Source organism: Notamacropus eugenii, chromosome 4 (assembly GCF_028372415.1).
Source record: "Notamacropus eugenii isolate mMacEug1 chromosome 4, mMacEug1.pri_v2, whole genome shotgun sequence".
Lineage (NCBI taxonomy): Eukaryota > Metazoa > Chordata > Mammalia > Diprotodontia > Macropodidae > Notamacropus > Notamacropus eugenii.
The window spans coordinates 229,277,110-229,293,877 of NC_092875.1; the positions used below are offsets into that span (position 1 = coordinate 229,277,110).

Below are 16,768 nucleotides of genomic sequence, written 5' to 3' on the forward strand. Positions count from 1 at the left end.
TCCTTTCCCACCCCCTCCACACCAAAAGGAACACAAAGAAACTTTTATTAATAGCATCTAAAAACATAATTTTCACTTTTAAAAGTTACTTTATAGGAATTAAGTTACAATATGTGGCCCATAGTAAGCATTTAATAAATGCTTTTTTTTTCATTCATAATACTCACTAGCCCAGATAGCTGAAATCGCAATGTATGTTTCATGTGAGGTGTTGCACTGGGATAACACTCAACATCCCAAAACTGAGCATAATTCCCTCTATCTCTTGGTAAAAAAGTGATGGCAACCTATAAAACAAACATAAAAGCTTTTGTGACATTTTATCTGCTGTAATTACTAAAACTAAAAATTATCTTTCTCTCTTAGGTTAACAATAAGAAGCCTTTATATGAATGTGTAGAACTGGTCATATCTGTCACCTCTCAGGAAAAAAAGCTTGTTCAATTCTATTTCAAGTGGACTAATTCAATTCTGGGTCCAAAATACTTTATATAAATCAACACCTCCAAAAGTACACTGCTGGGGGTGGCTCTGGGGGTGGCTCTCAAATTGCACTACAGCTGATGCGTAGGAGAGCTAAATGAGGAAGCAGGCTGGAGAAGGTCTATTAGATTAAACCACAGAAATATAATCAGGAGTTGGGGATATATTCATTTTATTGTTTTCCTTATGCAACCCTCTACTGGCCAAAAGACAACCAAAATTTAGGTACAAGGTACAAGGTAGAAGATTTTAAGTATGTATATGGCATTAACTATTTTTGAAACTTCACCATATTTATAATGAATTTTGTAACTGACATGACTACTCTGTCAATAAAGGTGCTAACATATTTTTGAACACCTTATCTGTTCACATTTTTAATATCTGATTCCTAGCAAATTATCAATCACAGTACTGTAGGAACTGAACTACATCCACAATGACATTTATTATTCATTAAACCAAATCACTTAAACAAGTAGCATTTTAACAGAAGGGTAATTCATAGGTTCTCCCTGAAAAGGTAAATATAAGAGCCGGTAGAATCTTTTCATCATACACCCCAAAGTTACAAGAAACAACTGGACAAAATATTTGGCCATTTCACTTTACTGAATTGAGTATATGCAAAAATTCATTCTGAAGGATATAATAACTAAGTTATATAATAAAGACTAACAAAAATCTTCCTAAACCAACATACACTTAAATATTCAGTAACAACAATGTGAAAGTGAGTATGGGAAGAGGGAAATGGTGAAAAATCATTTGGGAATCAAGGAACTAAAGAACAAAAATTTACATAGACAACTTAGAAAATTCCTATTTGTATATCATGAACTTTTCCTTAGGCGTCATGAGTCACTGGAAAGTAATAAAAAATAATACATGACAAAATAAGGTTACTTATATTTAACAGAGAAGATGTGACTAGATATAAACATTATAGTTACTTTAGAATCACTGAGTATGCTGTCAAACCACTGGCTGGTTGAAGTAAATATCCAAGTAAACACTTTAAATAAGAGAAAGGAATGATGAGAAGAAACTGAAAACAATCATCACAACTAAAACTGGGGATCCAAAAATGGATAAAAATAAAGGAAAATGACTTCATTACTACTTCCAGGAGAAGATAAACTGACCTATAATAATCACCATAAAAAGCCACAACAAAACCCAGAAATCACATTAATGAGAATCCACATTCTCTAAGCTAATTAGAAAGATATGGCAGGGGCCATAGAATACAAGCACATATGCAAAACACAAGTGAGGGGAAGATGACTTAAGGTTATAGATCACTATTTTCACAAAATAGTGAAAAACGGTGAAATATATAGCCAAGCCAGATTATCCAGAGAAATTCTGTACATGAAATTGGTAAGAAAATAGCTAGTTAGGTGGCACAGTGGATACAGCACCAGTCCTGAAGTCAGGAGGACATGAATTCAAATCTGGTCTCAGACATTTACTACCTATATGATCTTGGGCAAGTCACTTAACTCCCAAAGCCCCCAAAAAACAAAGAAAAGAAGATAGATGGAAAACAGGACCAACATTTTGGGGGTTTCATAATGATTCTGACAATAACTGTGGGAGTTCTCACATTTGGACTCTGAGACCTCTGTATCTAGTTTACCATCTGAAGTAGAAATGGCACTGAAAATGACGATAAAATCAGGAAGAAGTCAGACCTGATTAACAACATAATAAAGAAATCCATCTTCAAATTCATAAACTTTAAATTTAAAGGCAAGTAGACTACTTATGAGGGGACAGTTTTTAGAAATGGGAAAGATTATTAGCTATAATTTTTTTTAAAGGCAAGACATCAACTACTTCTGAGCATGCACCTAATTCTCACCTTTGTAAAAATCATCTTAGGAATAGTCTACATAAACATTCAGATATGCCTGATAAAAATATAAAATATATGGGTTTTTTTACAGGCAATTTTTAACAGTGGACCACATTTCTGTGGTCACTCAACTATCTGAGAACTGTACAAAGTATAATAAGACCCCAGCATGTTTTCTAATTTTGAGAAAGCATCTGACTCAGTGAAGCAAATAAGAATTCATAGCTTTCTTTAAAAAAGCTTTTGTCTCACATATCTATCACAAGATCATACAAAACTCCATTAAATACAGGACTAACATTTCAGTGTTATGCTAAGTTTTGCTTTCAAATGAGTTCTTAAACAAGTTTCAAATATGCTGGTCAGTGTTATAGAAGATGTCCAACCAAAGGATTCCCCTCTGAATTTAGAAGAAACTCAAAGTGATGGCATATCATTTACAAAGTAACTTTGTTGAAATGTGCAACAACATGAAAGATGCTAATTTAATCATTTTACTGAAAAACATAATTAAAACATATTGTCCTAGCCTCTCATAGGCTATGAGAGCAACTAGATGAGTAGACTATTGAATTTGTTCATCAACATGTATATCTTAGACAAGTGCTACATATGAAAAATAAGCTAGTTCTAGAACTAAATTTCTGAACACCTTATTTTTTAGTAAACTAAACTACCTAGTAAACTAAATCAACCGTCGTTCTAGTAGGATAATATCAGGCTACACTGTATTTAGGGAATAACTCAGCACCTACAAAGACTCTAAACCATTCATATCTACCAAAAACTATGTCTAACAGAAAATATTTCTTGATAAACACTACACAGCTGTGAATCACTGAAGACCACAACCTTGAAAGACATCTTACAGAACAATCAGTTATCATGGATCCAGAGCAATGAGTATCCTCCAAGTTGTACGGCATCACTAAGTCTGGAGTTCAAAATAAAAATGTGTCCTTCTCTATAGAGAGAGATGATGAAACCGACCTGTTTTCCAGCACTTAGGCTTTTAAATGGTCCTCCATGTCACTAACTATGCTTTTGTAAAACAAGCTTCTCCAAAGCATGGACCAGCCTGCTTTTGTACTTCTATCAGTAGTCCAGCAGTTAGGTCACAGATGTTGCTTAATAACTATTTACTGACTGTTGATTGAGAACTGACCAGGGTTAGGTGGTATGACTTATGATTATGGGGAAAATATTCATCTGTATGAAGCTAACTGCCCCATACAGGGTCAAGTCTAATGAAGCTGATTTCTTTAACAGTGTGCTCAACAAAGTGATTGGCCTCACTTTTTGTTTTCCATGACCTTGTAATATACCAGAAATGCGGGAACATCTGAAAGCTGCGTAAGTAGCTCTAAAGACATCTCCACTCTCATCAACATCCTACAGAAAGAAAAAATAAAAATTATAAAAATTAAATAGTAACAAAGATGAATTCCACACTAAATTTCACACTAAAAATAACATTTCACATTTGAATAGCATTTTACAAAGCATGTTCATTAAGTCATTTAATCTTCACAGCCATCCCATGTGGCAAAAAAGGAAATCTTAGAAAAAAATAAAATAATTAACAATTAAAATAAAGTTCACTGAGCAGTGAGACTGACTAAAATCCAAGTCTCCAGGCTCTTAATCTTTCTACTGTACATGATTACCTTCTGCAAAACTTCTAAATGGGCAAACAAGAAGGGGAACCCACTGAAATCAAATGACAGAACAAATAAAGCTAGTAGATTGATGTTTGAGCATGTGGTAGGATCAATTTAAAATGCAGCAACAAAAAAATGGAGCTGATAAATTTTCTGGCAAAAAAATAAGAGGAAATAAATAACCTATTTTGTTTACTGTTTCTGACCTTGACATAAGGGGGAGCAAAAGATGATAAATTCCACTTTACTTCTTCATCACCATGGTTTTCAAGTTCTAGATAATTTTCTAGAAGGAAAACACAAATCCTTAAGTCAAATCCAACTCAAGTAAGTTACCCAGATAAGGTAAATACGATGAAGAGATTTTAAGTCACATTTCATTTCTGGCTTCCTCTGAATTGTTAACAACCTTTCCCGAGACCTCACACAGCACTCTTATTTTGCAGTTCTGACGTATTATTTATCAGACAATATTGTGTTTAATAGTTGTGATGATGAGTTATCTCTCGAAGAAACTATTAAACTCCTTAAATAAAGGGACTGTCTCTCATCTGAACTTTTTATCTCTCTCTAGTGTCTACCAACGTCCTCTGCACACAGCAGGTACTTAATGAATGTTGGCTTATTATATCTTTTTCTAAAAGTAGTATTTATTACACAGTACTACTGCAGTTACATTTGCACATATATATATGGATTTTCTTGCAACATCCTTCAAAAGTATGAAGATATACAATATTTCATTTATATATGGGACATACACATTATTAATATAGTAGTTATAAAAGAAAATTATAATTAACATAGTGTTATCCAGTTTGAGAAAGGCAAAGAATAGTGAACCACAAGGTATTTTAAGGAAGAATTTATGAGAGATATGTTACAAAAAGGTTATCTTTTTCCCAAGTCCAAATCAGTATCACTACCATTACCTGAAAAAAATTTAACATCTTTGAAACTGTTAGCTCTCAAATTTTATAAAGATAGATAGATGAAATAAAGAAAAAAAGTCCAATCTGAAAGCTTGGCATGGGATTTAATTTGAAAATGATTCTGATTCTTTAAACACTTTCTAATCTTTAGGCACAATAAAATGGGATTTTGACATTCCTATTCATTACAAAGTTATCATTTCAACTCCAGATTTAAGGAAATAAGACTTGTATGGATAGAAAAATTGTGTTATCATTGCAATACTAGGCAGAGAATAATTACTGTGGTAGAGAGTTCTTAACCTTTTTGATGTCATGAAGCCCTTTATTTTTTTCCTCTGTATCCTTAGCACAAAGTAAATGTTTAATGAAAACTTACTAAATGACTGTGAGTTTCAAAACACACACACAGTATAGATTCCTACATATCTTTCGGATTAACCTTAAGTTTAAAAAATATGGTCTCTCCAAAAGTATCTGAACAGACATAACAGTGCATAATCAACTTTAGGATTCTGGTAGAAAAGGGTGGGGTGGGGGGAGTCAAACAAACATTATAATTACCTCTAAGTAGAATGTTTCAAAGAATTCAACTAAATAAAACTGTTTCTCCACACCTTTTCCCTTCCCTAAATGACTTTTTAAAATTATTTTTCCTCCCCAAAGCTCTGCAATTTATTTTCTAATATTAAGTTACACAATGAAAGAAGCACATTAAATTCTCTTAGGTGATACAACTACAATCAGTGCATGTAGTCTGCTTATATTGCTAACCCATCATTGGTTTATTTTAGGTCTGTGACACCTAGTTTTAGGAGACAAAGCTAGGAGGTCCAAAAAATAGTTGTCTCAGAAGCTAGGTAGGGGTAGGGATGGCTGACAAGGAGGACTCATTAAGAGCAAAATGGTGGACTTGAAAATTCCCCCATGTAGGCTTCAACTTCAAAGTTTTAAATGTTTTAGATTTGACATTCACAAAACAAATGATCCCAGGACCTTCAAGTAAAGTGTGATTTAGGATCTAATATTTAGGTGGATGGTCTTGGCTGTTTGTTCTCTGATTTCACTGCACATTCCATCTGTTAGAACATTTCAGCAGGGGACATGGTTCTAGGTGCAACTATGACCAACATACCAACATCCCATAAGCATTGTTTTGTATCATTATCATCATCCTCAATCCATTAAAACTAACTTCACAGTAACAGCATGAAATACTACTGCAGCATCATTTGGCTAAAAGTTCCAGATGCAGCATGCATTTTGAGTGAGTAGGCAAAATGCTTAAACCTTAGCAGTTGGTTTGTTTCTTGTCACCATATCCTTATGTACTGAACGTACATAAGCATATATTTCTATTAGTTTCCTGAACCAATAGGTGATGTTTAATTATATTTAAGAAATTGAAGTTTCCTTCAGTATTAAGTATATTTATAGTATGTTTAACATTTATTACCATGATAAACATAGCATCTTCGTCATCATAATGCCTAAGATTTATATATAATTATACTATCTATATATTAGGCATTCATCATCTTTTCTCCCCACAACAGTCCTGGGTAAGCACTATTATCCCCATTTTACAGATGAGGAAAACTGAGGTACAGAAACATTAAGTGACTTGCCCAAGGTCACAATTAGAAAGTGGGAAACTCAAGTCTTCCTAACTCCAGGTACACCCTCTATCTACTGAGCCATCATAGTCTTAGAATTCCGTAAAGACCTACTTCTAGCTCTTATAATCTGAATTTCTCTGCCACAACAGATCTGCTATCTTATATAAGTTTTGCTTAATATTTTTGTGGAATTGATAACGATAAGTAGTCATCATCTATCTTTGCTAATATGAGGTTCTTGAAATATCTGTAAATTTCAATTATTTCTGTTTTCCCTGAACCCATTATTACAGATAGCTAGCATTTATATACTATTTTAAGGTTTAGAAAGCACTTTAAATAAATTATCTCATTTGTAACTATGAGGTAGGTGCTTTATCCTTATGAGGAACCTGAAGCTAGGAGAGGGTAAGTGACTTGCCCAATGTTACACAGCTTTTAAGTGTCTGAGATAGGATATAAACTCAAGTCTTCCAGAATCCAAGCCAAGTGGGCAAAACTCCTCAGAGGCCAAAACCAGATTATATGTAATTGGGAAATGTTTAACAAAATAAATTAAAATACAACAGAGTATAGATAATGTTAATTTGTAGTTTTCTAAGTAAATATTACGCTCAAAGGATGTTTCAGTTTTAGTTCGACACAAATGCACTACAGCACCCAATTCCTCTGTCTATCAAGAAATTTGAGATTTCAAGTTTTTTAAATCCCACATTAAGACATGACATAATTTTGATGTTGACATCTCATTCTCTCCACTTCCTCCTCCCAAAAATCCCACATACAAATTATTACGTCTATCACTGCTTTATGCTTAACAACAGAGAACATATAGTACTAAGCCTTTTAATTAAGTGATTTTAGGATTTAATACCTGAGGTTTCACCAGGTTCTGTTTCAGGAAAAGTGATGGTTTTAGTTTTTATTTCAACTTTTGTTGAGGGTGGTTTTGTACCCGGTTTCAGCATATGACTCAATGGAGACTCAGATGTTAAAATTTGTTTAGAGGCCAAGCAGGTTGAAGGACCTTCCTTAGTAATGTCTTCTCGAATCTGTACTTTTACAACCTTTTGAAATAAAAAAAGGTAAAGGAAATAAAAATTTTAAAAAAACATGTATTTGTTTTTAAATTTCAACATGCAAAAGCATGCTAATAAACTTAAAAGAGAGGTGACTGCTTTTAATCATATATTCTTCAAACAGAACTTAGACATCTATGCAAGCATTCTTTCATATAGAGAATCAGTTAAACTATCCCTTCAGTGTTCCAGGGAGTTAATGCATCTCCAAAACTCAATTCTTTTCTATTTTATAGCCTATACATTAATAGATCTCTTAAGATGCCTAATTTACAGAAAGCAATTATTAGATAGAAAACTTATTTTAAGATAACTAAATCTTCAGAAATCTCCCATAGATGCTAAATATATAAATGAGGTTGGTTTTATTTTCTTTAAAGTATATCGTTTTGGTGAAAAAATACATTCAGTTCAACATGTATCAATTCTATAAGCATAAAAGGGAAAATATGGATAGATAGTAGTTATTTTGAAAAAAAGTCTTGGGATTTTAGTGGATTGCAAGTTCAAAGAGTTAAGAGTTAATGTGATATCAGGCTGCACTGAAGTACACAATTTCCACTTTAGTGTGCCCTCATCATACTTCATCTAGAGTACTGTGTTTAATTCTGGGCACCACACTTTAAGGACAGCAATAAGATAGAGTGTTCAGAAAAGGTCAACAAGGGTGGTGAAGGGCCTTAAGTCCACATTTTAAGGAAGTAGACATATTGAACTTTGAGAAAAGACTCAAAGATGTCTTTGAGAAAAGACATTAAATGTCTTCAAGTATCTATAGGGCTACAGTGTGGAGGAGAAAACAAATTTGTTCTATTTGGCCTCAGAGAGTCTAAGTAGAAGCAAAGGATGGAAGTTGCAAAGAGGATAATTTAGGCTTGATATCAAGAAAAACTTAACAATTAGAGCTGTCCAAATGTAGAATGGCCTGCCTAGAATGGTGGTGGGGTTCCTCTCCTTCCAAGTCTTCAAAAGCTGGGTGACCACTTGTATATATTACAGTGGGAATTCCTTTTGGGTATGGATTGAATAATATGGCCACTGAGGTCACTTTTCAACTCTTAACTCAGTGATTCTGCATCCCCTCCTAACAATGGAAGCATTCCAAGGCTCTAATCCTGGAACTTCTTTCTTCTCTACACTCTCTGTCTTGGTGACCTCATCAGCTCTCCATCAGATGAAGACTCCCAGTTCAGATTTACATAACCAGCTGTCTCACTCTCCTCAAACTCCAGTCTTATGTTACCAAATGCCAACTATTATTTTGAATTAGATATCCTAACGGCATCTCAATCTCCATGTTTCTACATTCTTTTCCCATCCCCCTCTTTCAAAGCTATTCCTCTTCCAAACCTTTCTTTTTCTGTCAAGGGCACCAGTATCCTTCTAGTCATCTAGGTTCACAACCTCAGAGTTATCTTTGACTTAATCTTTTACCTCACATATCTAATCAGCTGCAAGAGTTTTTCTTCTACCTTCATAACATCTCTTTCATCTGTTCCCTTATCCCTACTAAAATGGCCATCATAATTTAAATTCTCATCACCTTTTACCTGTACAATTTCCACAACCTAGCAGGTTTCTCTAAATCAAGTCTTTCTCCTTTCCAATCCATCTTTCACATGGCTGCCAAAGTTATACTAGTAAAGCACATGTCTGAACGTGCCATGCCTTTATTATAACATAATAAACTTTAGTGGCTCCCTATTACTTCTAAAGTCAAATGCTAACTGTTTTGGCATTTAAGCTCTTCCTGATCAAGCTCAAAACTATCTTTTCAGCCTTTCCAGCCTTGCACATAATCTAACCTTGCACATAATCTTGCCAAACTGGCCTTCTGGCTGTCGCCCACATTCTCTCGTATCTCTGGTTTTGCATTAGCTATACCCTTCACTTGTAATGTACTCTTTCCTTAACTCCCCACATTCTATGTGAAGATTTTCCTGAACCCCACTCAGCTGTTAGTGTCTTCCTCCCTAAAATTACTTTATATATATTTCAACTGCAAGAGGGTGCTACAGTTTTCAAATAACAAGAGATTCTATATTTAAGACTTCTAGAAGCTAATAAGATGAACTCTGAGCTAAATTATACAGATTCTATGAATATCTGAGCAATTAAACAATTAATATCCTGATTATTACTAATTTCTTTTTAAAGTTAAAAAATATTCCAACAAATCCGGCAGTGGTGGTATCTAAAATGGTTTAGACAACTGCTATCTAGTAAACTTTGACTTACATGTTTAGACTTGACTATATAGAACATGCCTCTAAGAGGCAAAAGAAATATACATTTTTTAAAGCCCATGCATTTGTCTCCCACAAATGAGGTGCATGCAGCACTATTCTCATGTAAATATGCACTAACTTAGGAACCTTAATTTTTATACATAAAAATAATGATCTTATTAGATTAGTTTATTGGTTTTTCTTTCCATACCTCTCAATAATCAGAGAGAGAATAGTTGTAATACAGTAACATAACTGATTTTCATAAAGGCAAAAAAAAAAATCTGAGAAATTTGCTTATGAAGAAGGCTTCACTCCTTAATGATGTTTAACAGTTGAAATGAAGTGGTTTTCTTTTCTTCTTTTGAAAAAAAAAAAAAAAGACTTTTGCGGGAAAGGGAAGTTTGGAAGGTTTACAGGACTGGTAATAATTAAGGACCAAAAGTTACATCCTTTCCCCTGCTCTTTTCTTTTAAAAATGAAGCATATAACTTCTAACAAATGCAAGATTCAATTTTTGAGTAAAAAAAAATTCAAAATAAAATCTTTACAAGTTACCTTTTGTCCATTGTCACAATGTATATAAATCAGACCACTCCATGGAAATGTTGAGGGTTTTGTGGCAAGTGACGAATTAGGACTTACAAGAATTAGCAGTCGACTCCTAAACAAAAAAATTTCAAATACATAAACATGTTCTATACAATAACAACAATAATCACAACACAAAGCCAGGGCATAGACAGCAATCAGTCCTAATCCTGGTAAGCATTGCTTTGAATTATTTTCATTTTCCCCATAACTACTAAAAAAAATTCGGTAAATTCATTCCATATTACAACTCCTACTCTTCACTCAACGCTCACCATGTTTTTATTGTTTTACAATCTCATTAATTTCATAAAAATCTCCAAATAAAAACTGAAGAAAATGACTAAATTTTTAAAATCTTTAAAATAACCTATATACCACAATGTGAAAAATTATATTTAAAAAAATTTTTCCACAACTTCTGAACACAGAAAACAGTGCCAAGAATACACTGAATGCCTCCAGGAAAAATATCCTATGCTGCCAACTCCAAGTTACTCAGTGGCAATATTTCACAATTTCAATGACAAGAAATTCTGCAAGTGACCAGGAAAAATACCTTTAAATACAGAGGAAATGAAATTTGAATAGCACAAGATTATTATGCATCTAGCAGAAACTACAGGAGGGAATAGAATAATATGTCCCAAAGAGTAAAGTTCAAGATGCAATTCAAGGAAACATACCCTGCAAGACCAATCATAACCAGTAATGAAAAAGAGGTAAATTCAACACAGAAAGGTATCTGAAATATTTGTAGAAAGAAAATAAAAAATGAACAAAATTGTTTTTCCTCTAACATCACAAACAATAGAAATACAAGAAAAGTAAACAAACAGAGCAACCAAAGACCACATAATTAAAAAAATAGAGAGTTCTTTCTTAAATTATACAAAGAAACAAAGAATAAAAATGGAAGCCAAAGAAGAGATAAAAAAGGGTCTAAAATATCATGGAGTAAACCTCACATACAAGTGACTGAATTATGGTGAGATTAAACTGCAAAATGAGAGGGTGCATAAAAGAGGACAAAGGAATAAGAAGATATCAGAAAATACATGATGTACTCTAAGCAAGTCAAAGTTTAACAATGAAGGGAAAATAACTTTTTGTACCTTCTCAAGGAAAAAAAATTCTATGGGAGAAGAAGAAAAGAAGCAAAGGCAAGGACTGGAAAAGGGGATGAGAAAAGGGGAAATCTTGTTGTAGTAGTGGGAATGTGTCCCACTGAAGAAATGACCACATTGAGGAAAAGAAAATTTTATAATGATGAATTACAATGAATATAATATACAGAGATTTAGTGCTTTGAAGGACCACTCACCCTGTTTCAAGAAAAGGACTTAGAGCTCTTAGAAGCAAATTACACCAAGAAAAGTGAAAAGGCATGGATCCACGAAGATTTCATGGCAAGTGAGAAAAATGACCATGTAGAAGGGCAAACGGCAGTAATGAACAGTTAGGAACATAGTAAAATTCCTTCCATGGATCAATACTTCTTTTCTCTAATAACCTGGCGGCATTAGTATTTCAAAGAGTGAGGTACAACAGAAAAAGATGACAAAGGGGCAAGACTTACAAGGCAGCATAACATAAATTATATAGAAGAGACAACTCAAAATAGGTACCTTATAAGGTTTAATTTCATAAAGAATACAGGTGCTAAAGAAGGAATAAATAAATGTAAACTCCATGAATCAAAGAATAAAAGTCTAGAATAGATGGAAAGGTAAGAGAAGTAATGAAAACAAGAAATACTTTTTAGAAAAAGGAACAGATAATTAAAATTTAAAACTGAGTGGAATAGGTTTAGTGAAGACTTCTCAGATTGTAATTCTTCTCCCAGGGGTGAGGTAAGACTGAGAGGCTCAAGGTTACTATATTTTTAGAACAGAATAATTCCATATAAGGATATAAAACTGTGTAGTACATTAGGGTCTCAATGATTGGATAAAGTTTACCTAATTCTTCAATGTCTTCATTTCAAAAGGGATTAGTTAGATTTCATGTCTAGAATGTAAGATCATATTCTCAGGTAATGACAATAAAGGTCAGTGGCAGGGGAGGGACTTGCGCTTAGGGTCTATATAAATCACTGCCTTTTCTTTGTCTTCGGCTTTCCTACTCCAGGTTAACTGGTATAGGATTTTCCTGCTTCTCGAGAATCGAATAAATAAACTTTCTGTCATCACTGTGAGAGGCCTCTGAGTAATTGATTTAAGTAGGGATCCGAGCCATCCCACACAAAACTAACAATCCATATAAGTTGAAGAGGAGAAGGGAGATTTTTTGAGCAGAACTCCAACACTACAAAAAGGGCGTTTAAAAAGAGAGGAGGACTTAAGAGCAAAGAAAGAAAAATTAGCTTCCACTGACTTATTTCTTCCTGTGAGATGGAGACACACGAGTTCTTACTATTTGCTCTCACATTGCTTCCTAAGGTCACGCTGGAGTTACCACTTGCCTTATTTCTATGTCCCTACACTGACCTTCTAATATAACCAAAGGACTCCTGGGCTTTGCCACCCATCACAATGAAATACTCTTAGGATTTCTGGTCTATCTGCCCTGCAACTGACCTTTGTTTTATCTATCTCAATTAGAATGTGTGAGCCTCCTTCAAGGACAGCACTGTCTCCCTTTTTCTGTCTTTTCAGCACCTGACAAGCAATGTTTGGTACATTTGATACTTTTTTATTCATTTATCCACAAAAGAGGTAGAATCATATAAATTCTGCTATCCATAGCCATTAACTGCATTTCTTGTCAATAAAATAATGAAGAGATACTTTGGTCAAGTTAATAGTGTAGGAACTACTATGGATTATAAGGACATACCATCTGAACCTTAAATATTTAAGAAGAACTAAAAAAAAAAAAAAAAAAAAAAAAAAAAAAAAGGAAAAGTCTTACATACTCTGGGTCAATAACTCCATGCTGTGGTGTCACTGTAAGACAATGGGCGGGCCAAGAGAGTTCAAATTTCAGCAACCTAACAGAATTATTTAAAATATGCAAATGTCCAGTTTTTGTCATGCTACCTGGTGTATAAAACACAAAGGAAATAGTAAGTATTTAATTTGAGCATTTTTTATTTTTAAAACTCAGTGCTTATAAAATGTAACTGTACAATTACATTAACAAAAGAAATGTTATTTTATCCCATTTGTTGTTGAGAAGGCTGCTCTGATATGGCCAACTCAAACGGCCACATCCAAGTGCATATTTTTACTTCCCCAGGAACAAAATATGGCAACAGCAAATTAAAAATAAAGGGCAGTGGTAATAAGAAGTGTGAAGATTCTCATGCTGTATTACTTCCTCTAGAATGTGGCACAGCTAAATATTTCACTGGCCTAAACTGTTGTTATTTACAACATACATGGAGGTTTCATATCCAAAGGGTGTTAAAGGCAAATATGACATATACCACCAGTGTCTGAACAGCTGAAGAATGGTTACTAGAAAGGTGAGAATCTGTAGAGAGTCTGAAGAGTTAGGAGGGTTTGAAAATTACAATCCACAGTGTTATTCCATCAAACAAATGAACAGAAAGGAATGCTATGACTAAAATCTAAGAAAGAAATCTGTTGAGGAGCTCAGTAAGCTCTTAAAAACAAACACCCAGTATAACACCCAGTTAAAATGAGTATATACATGCAGAGTAAAATGAACCAAAGGAGAAGATATGACTTGATATATCTACTCACAAACAGAAGGAGCTTTCAGAATTAAGTGCTCTGGTTGAACAGTCCATATTTGTTGAGAAATTAATGTATTTTGACCTGGTTGGGCAGTAGCTTGTGAAGGAAGAGGAGGACCTTGAGGTCCTTTAACTGGAAGAACATCCAAAGAAACATTGTTGATATGTCTCTCAGAATTTCTGGATTCACTTTAGGATTTAAGAATCCCAAAGGAGGGGGAAAAAAATGGAAAAATGAGAAAAAAATGCATTAGCTGACATGCTGTACAAAAAACCCCTTTAATATCATGGTGAAAATTCACATTTCTAACAATTCACAATTACACCATTTCATAATACAGACAGTATGCTTCATAGGTCAAAGTCCATAATAAACACTTTGACTTAACACTTATCCTATAATGAAAAGAAATTCCTTTTTGGTCTCAACTTTTAGGAGGAGACACAGTCCTTATTCCAAGATAATTAATGACTACAATACACACTGTTCTCTCTGTTAAGAAATGGCAACCTAAGTTCTGAAAATTCCAAATGAAAATCCCATCAGGCTAATTTGCTTAACTTTTTCCACTTTTAAAGGGAAGATGAGATACTAAGTTAATTTAAAGATTAGTTCAAAAGTAACAACATTAACATTATTAGAATATAAAACACAATATTAGAAATAATTAGGTAATATTACGGACTTTAAGGATTCATTTTATACTTTTAAAATTCTAATAATTGACAATTTGAGTAATTCATACATTGTGATCCTTCAAGATCCTAAATGAGATACTAGATAAAACGTATGATTTGAAAGATTTTTCAACAAAAATAGAAACAAAATTTACAATGAAACTATAACAAATTTTACTGAATTCAGGCTATCCCATTCACCTAGTAGTCCACTGAAGTATATATGTGTAACTATACTTTTCATAATGTAATTTTAGTCAGGTAATTGCTATTTAAAATAATAAGGCCATTATTAGAAGTTTGTCAATATTTTTCTTGAGTTTTGATTTTTATTGTGGCAATATTATTGTACTGATATTTTTATTTATTAAGTTTGTTTTCATTGTAGCAATATTTCTGGTAATGGAATTTAGTTGGGTAAGAGAAATTATACTGCATTTAGTCTTCTGTTTTAAAAAAAATTACTCAACAAGTTTATACTGACCTGAATTGGAAGATTAATAAATAGTTATGTGAATTCTACACTCCTCTCACCTAACTGAATCCTGCTTTTAGTAGTTAAGTCTAAATTAAAATCATAGTCCCTAATATATAGTTCCTAACTAATAAAAGTATCCATCATTAGTACTTTCTACTAACAGAACAGAGTAAGAATTATTAGTAAAAATAATATTAGTAAGTATAAGTGCTTTACAGGTTATAAAACATTACACACACAAAACTGTGAGGCAAATAGTATTAAGTATTTATCCCCATTTGAACAATTAGAGCCTGGACAGTAAACTGAACAAAATAATTTCAAATGTGTAGTGGAGGTATTCTATCAACACAAAAACAAAAAAACAAAAACCAACTCTTCATGCCTAATTAAGAATTATGCTAACTGCAATGGTTAAGAAATTTAGTACCTGAAAGTAATCCTGGGGAGGAGGACCACGGGAATTAATACAACTCTTACTGAGGCTCTATGCTGGGAAACAGTATGGTAACTTGATAAAAAGAATAGATTGTCAAAGAATAGATTGTCAAGAAGCTCAGGTACTTGGAAATGAATTCATTCCTTCCAATGCACAGTGGAAAAGACAAAACTATTTTTTTCAGTTCTTGTGCTTGCTTGCAAAGGCAAACCAGAAATCTTTTTTAAAAGAATCCTGCCCCAATTTCACACTTATATAGCACAGATGTGACTACTGTCAAGACAGATTATGAAAGATGAGTCAAAAAACTATTAGAACTGAGGGGAAATTAATGGAAATCTCAATCTAACTAGGCCAACTGGAAACCAAAAGAAACATTCAAATATGCAAAGGCAATATGTATATGGGGAAGGCGCAAGAGTTCAGGAAGAAAAAAGTAATAGGTTGGGTTTCTTGGAGGGGAGGAGATTAGAGAAGGGGAAAAAAGTTCTCTAGCTTTTATATAGGGTTCGGGCCCTGGGGTCCAAGATTCACACAGTAATAAACATTCAGTGTTAAATCTCAATCTTCCGGGGCTTATGCTGTGCCTTCAAGAATCCAAGATCAACTCACCACAGTAAGGCACCAGAGAACGACTTCAACTGAATAATAAGTAAAAACTACAGACATTGTGACTGAACGACATCAGAAAACTATTATATAGCTACCATAATTTTCTCACACTATCAAGGTCTAGAGAGGATCTTAAAGATAATGTAATGTAAACTCTACCTTTTACAGATGAGGAAACTTGAAGGCCAAAAGAGGTTAAATAGATTTAAACCCACTTCCTCCAAGATTAAATCAAGAGTTTTTGCCATTTCTATTTAAATGAAATAAATCTGAAACATGAAAGAAATAAAAATAATAAAATGGCATTCCCTTCTATCCGCAACCAACATACAATGGAGCTACATCTTATATCAAGAATTATGCTCTGTATTGGCGGCACATCATATGTTGTCAAAATTATAATA

At 33.5% G+C, this 16,768-nt stretch overlaps 1 protein-coding gene across 1 annotated transcript in view; it reads right to left on the reverse strand.

Annotated features, from left to right (window-relative positions):
* CEP192 (centrosomal protein 192) overlaps positions 1–16,768 on the reverse strand; it is a 167,442-nt gene that overhangs the window by 22,509 nt on the left and 128,165 nt on the right. The window contains exons 45-51 of the mRNA XM_072606604.1: positions 14,165–14,346; positions 13,372–13,495; positions 10,422–10,527; positions 7,431–7,623; positions 4,212–4,291; positions 3,641–3,736; positions 168–287 (exon numbers count right to left, since the gene is read on the reverse strand). Of these exons, the coding sequence (XP_072462705.1) occupies positions 168–287; positions 3,641–3,736; positions 4,212–4,291; positions 7,431–7,623; positions 10,422–10,527; positions 13,372–13,495; positions 14,165–14,346 (901 nt within the window). The remainder of the gene's footprint in view (positions 1–167; positions 288–3,640; positions 3,737–4,211; positions 4,292–7,430; positions 7,624–10,421; positions 10,528–13,371; positions 13,496–14,164; positions 14,347–16,768) is intronic.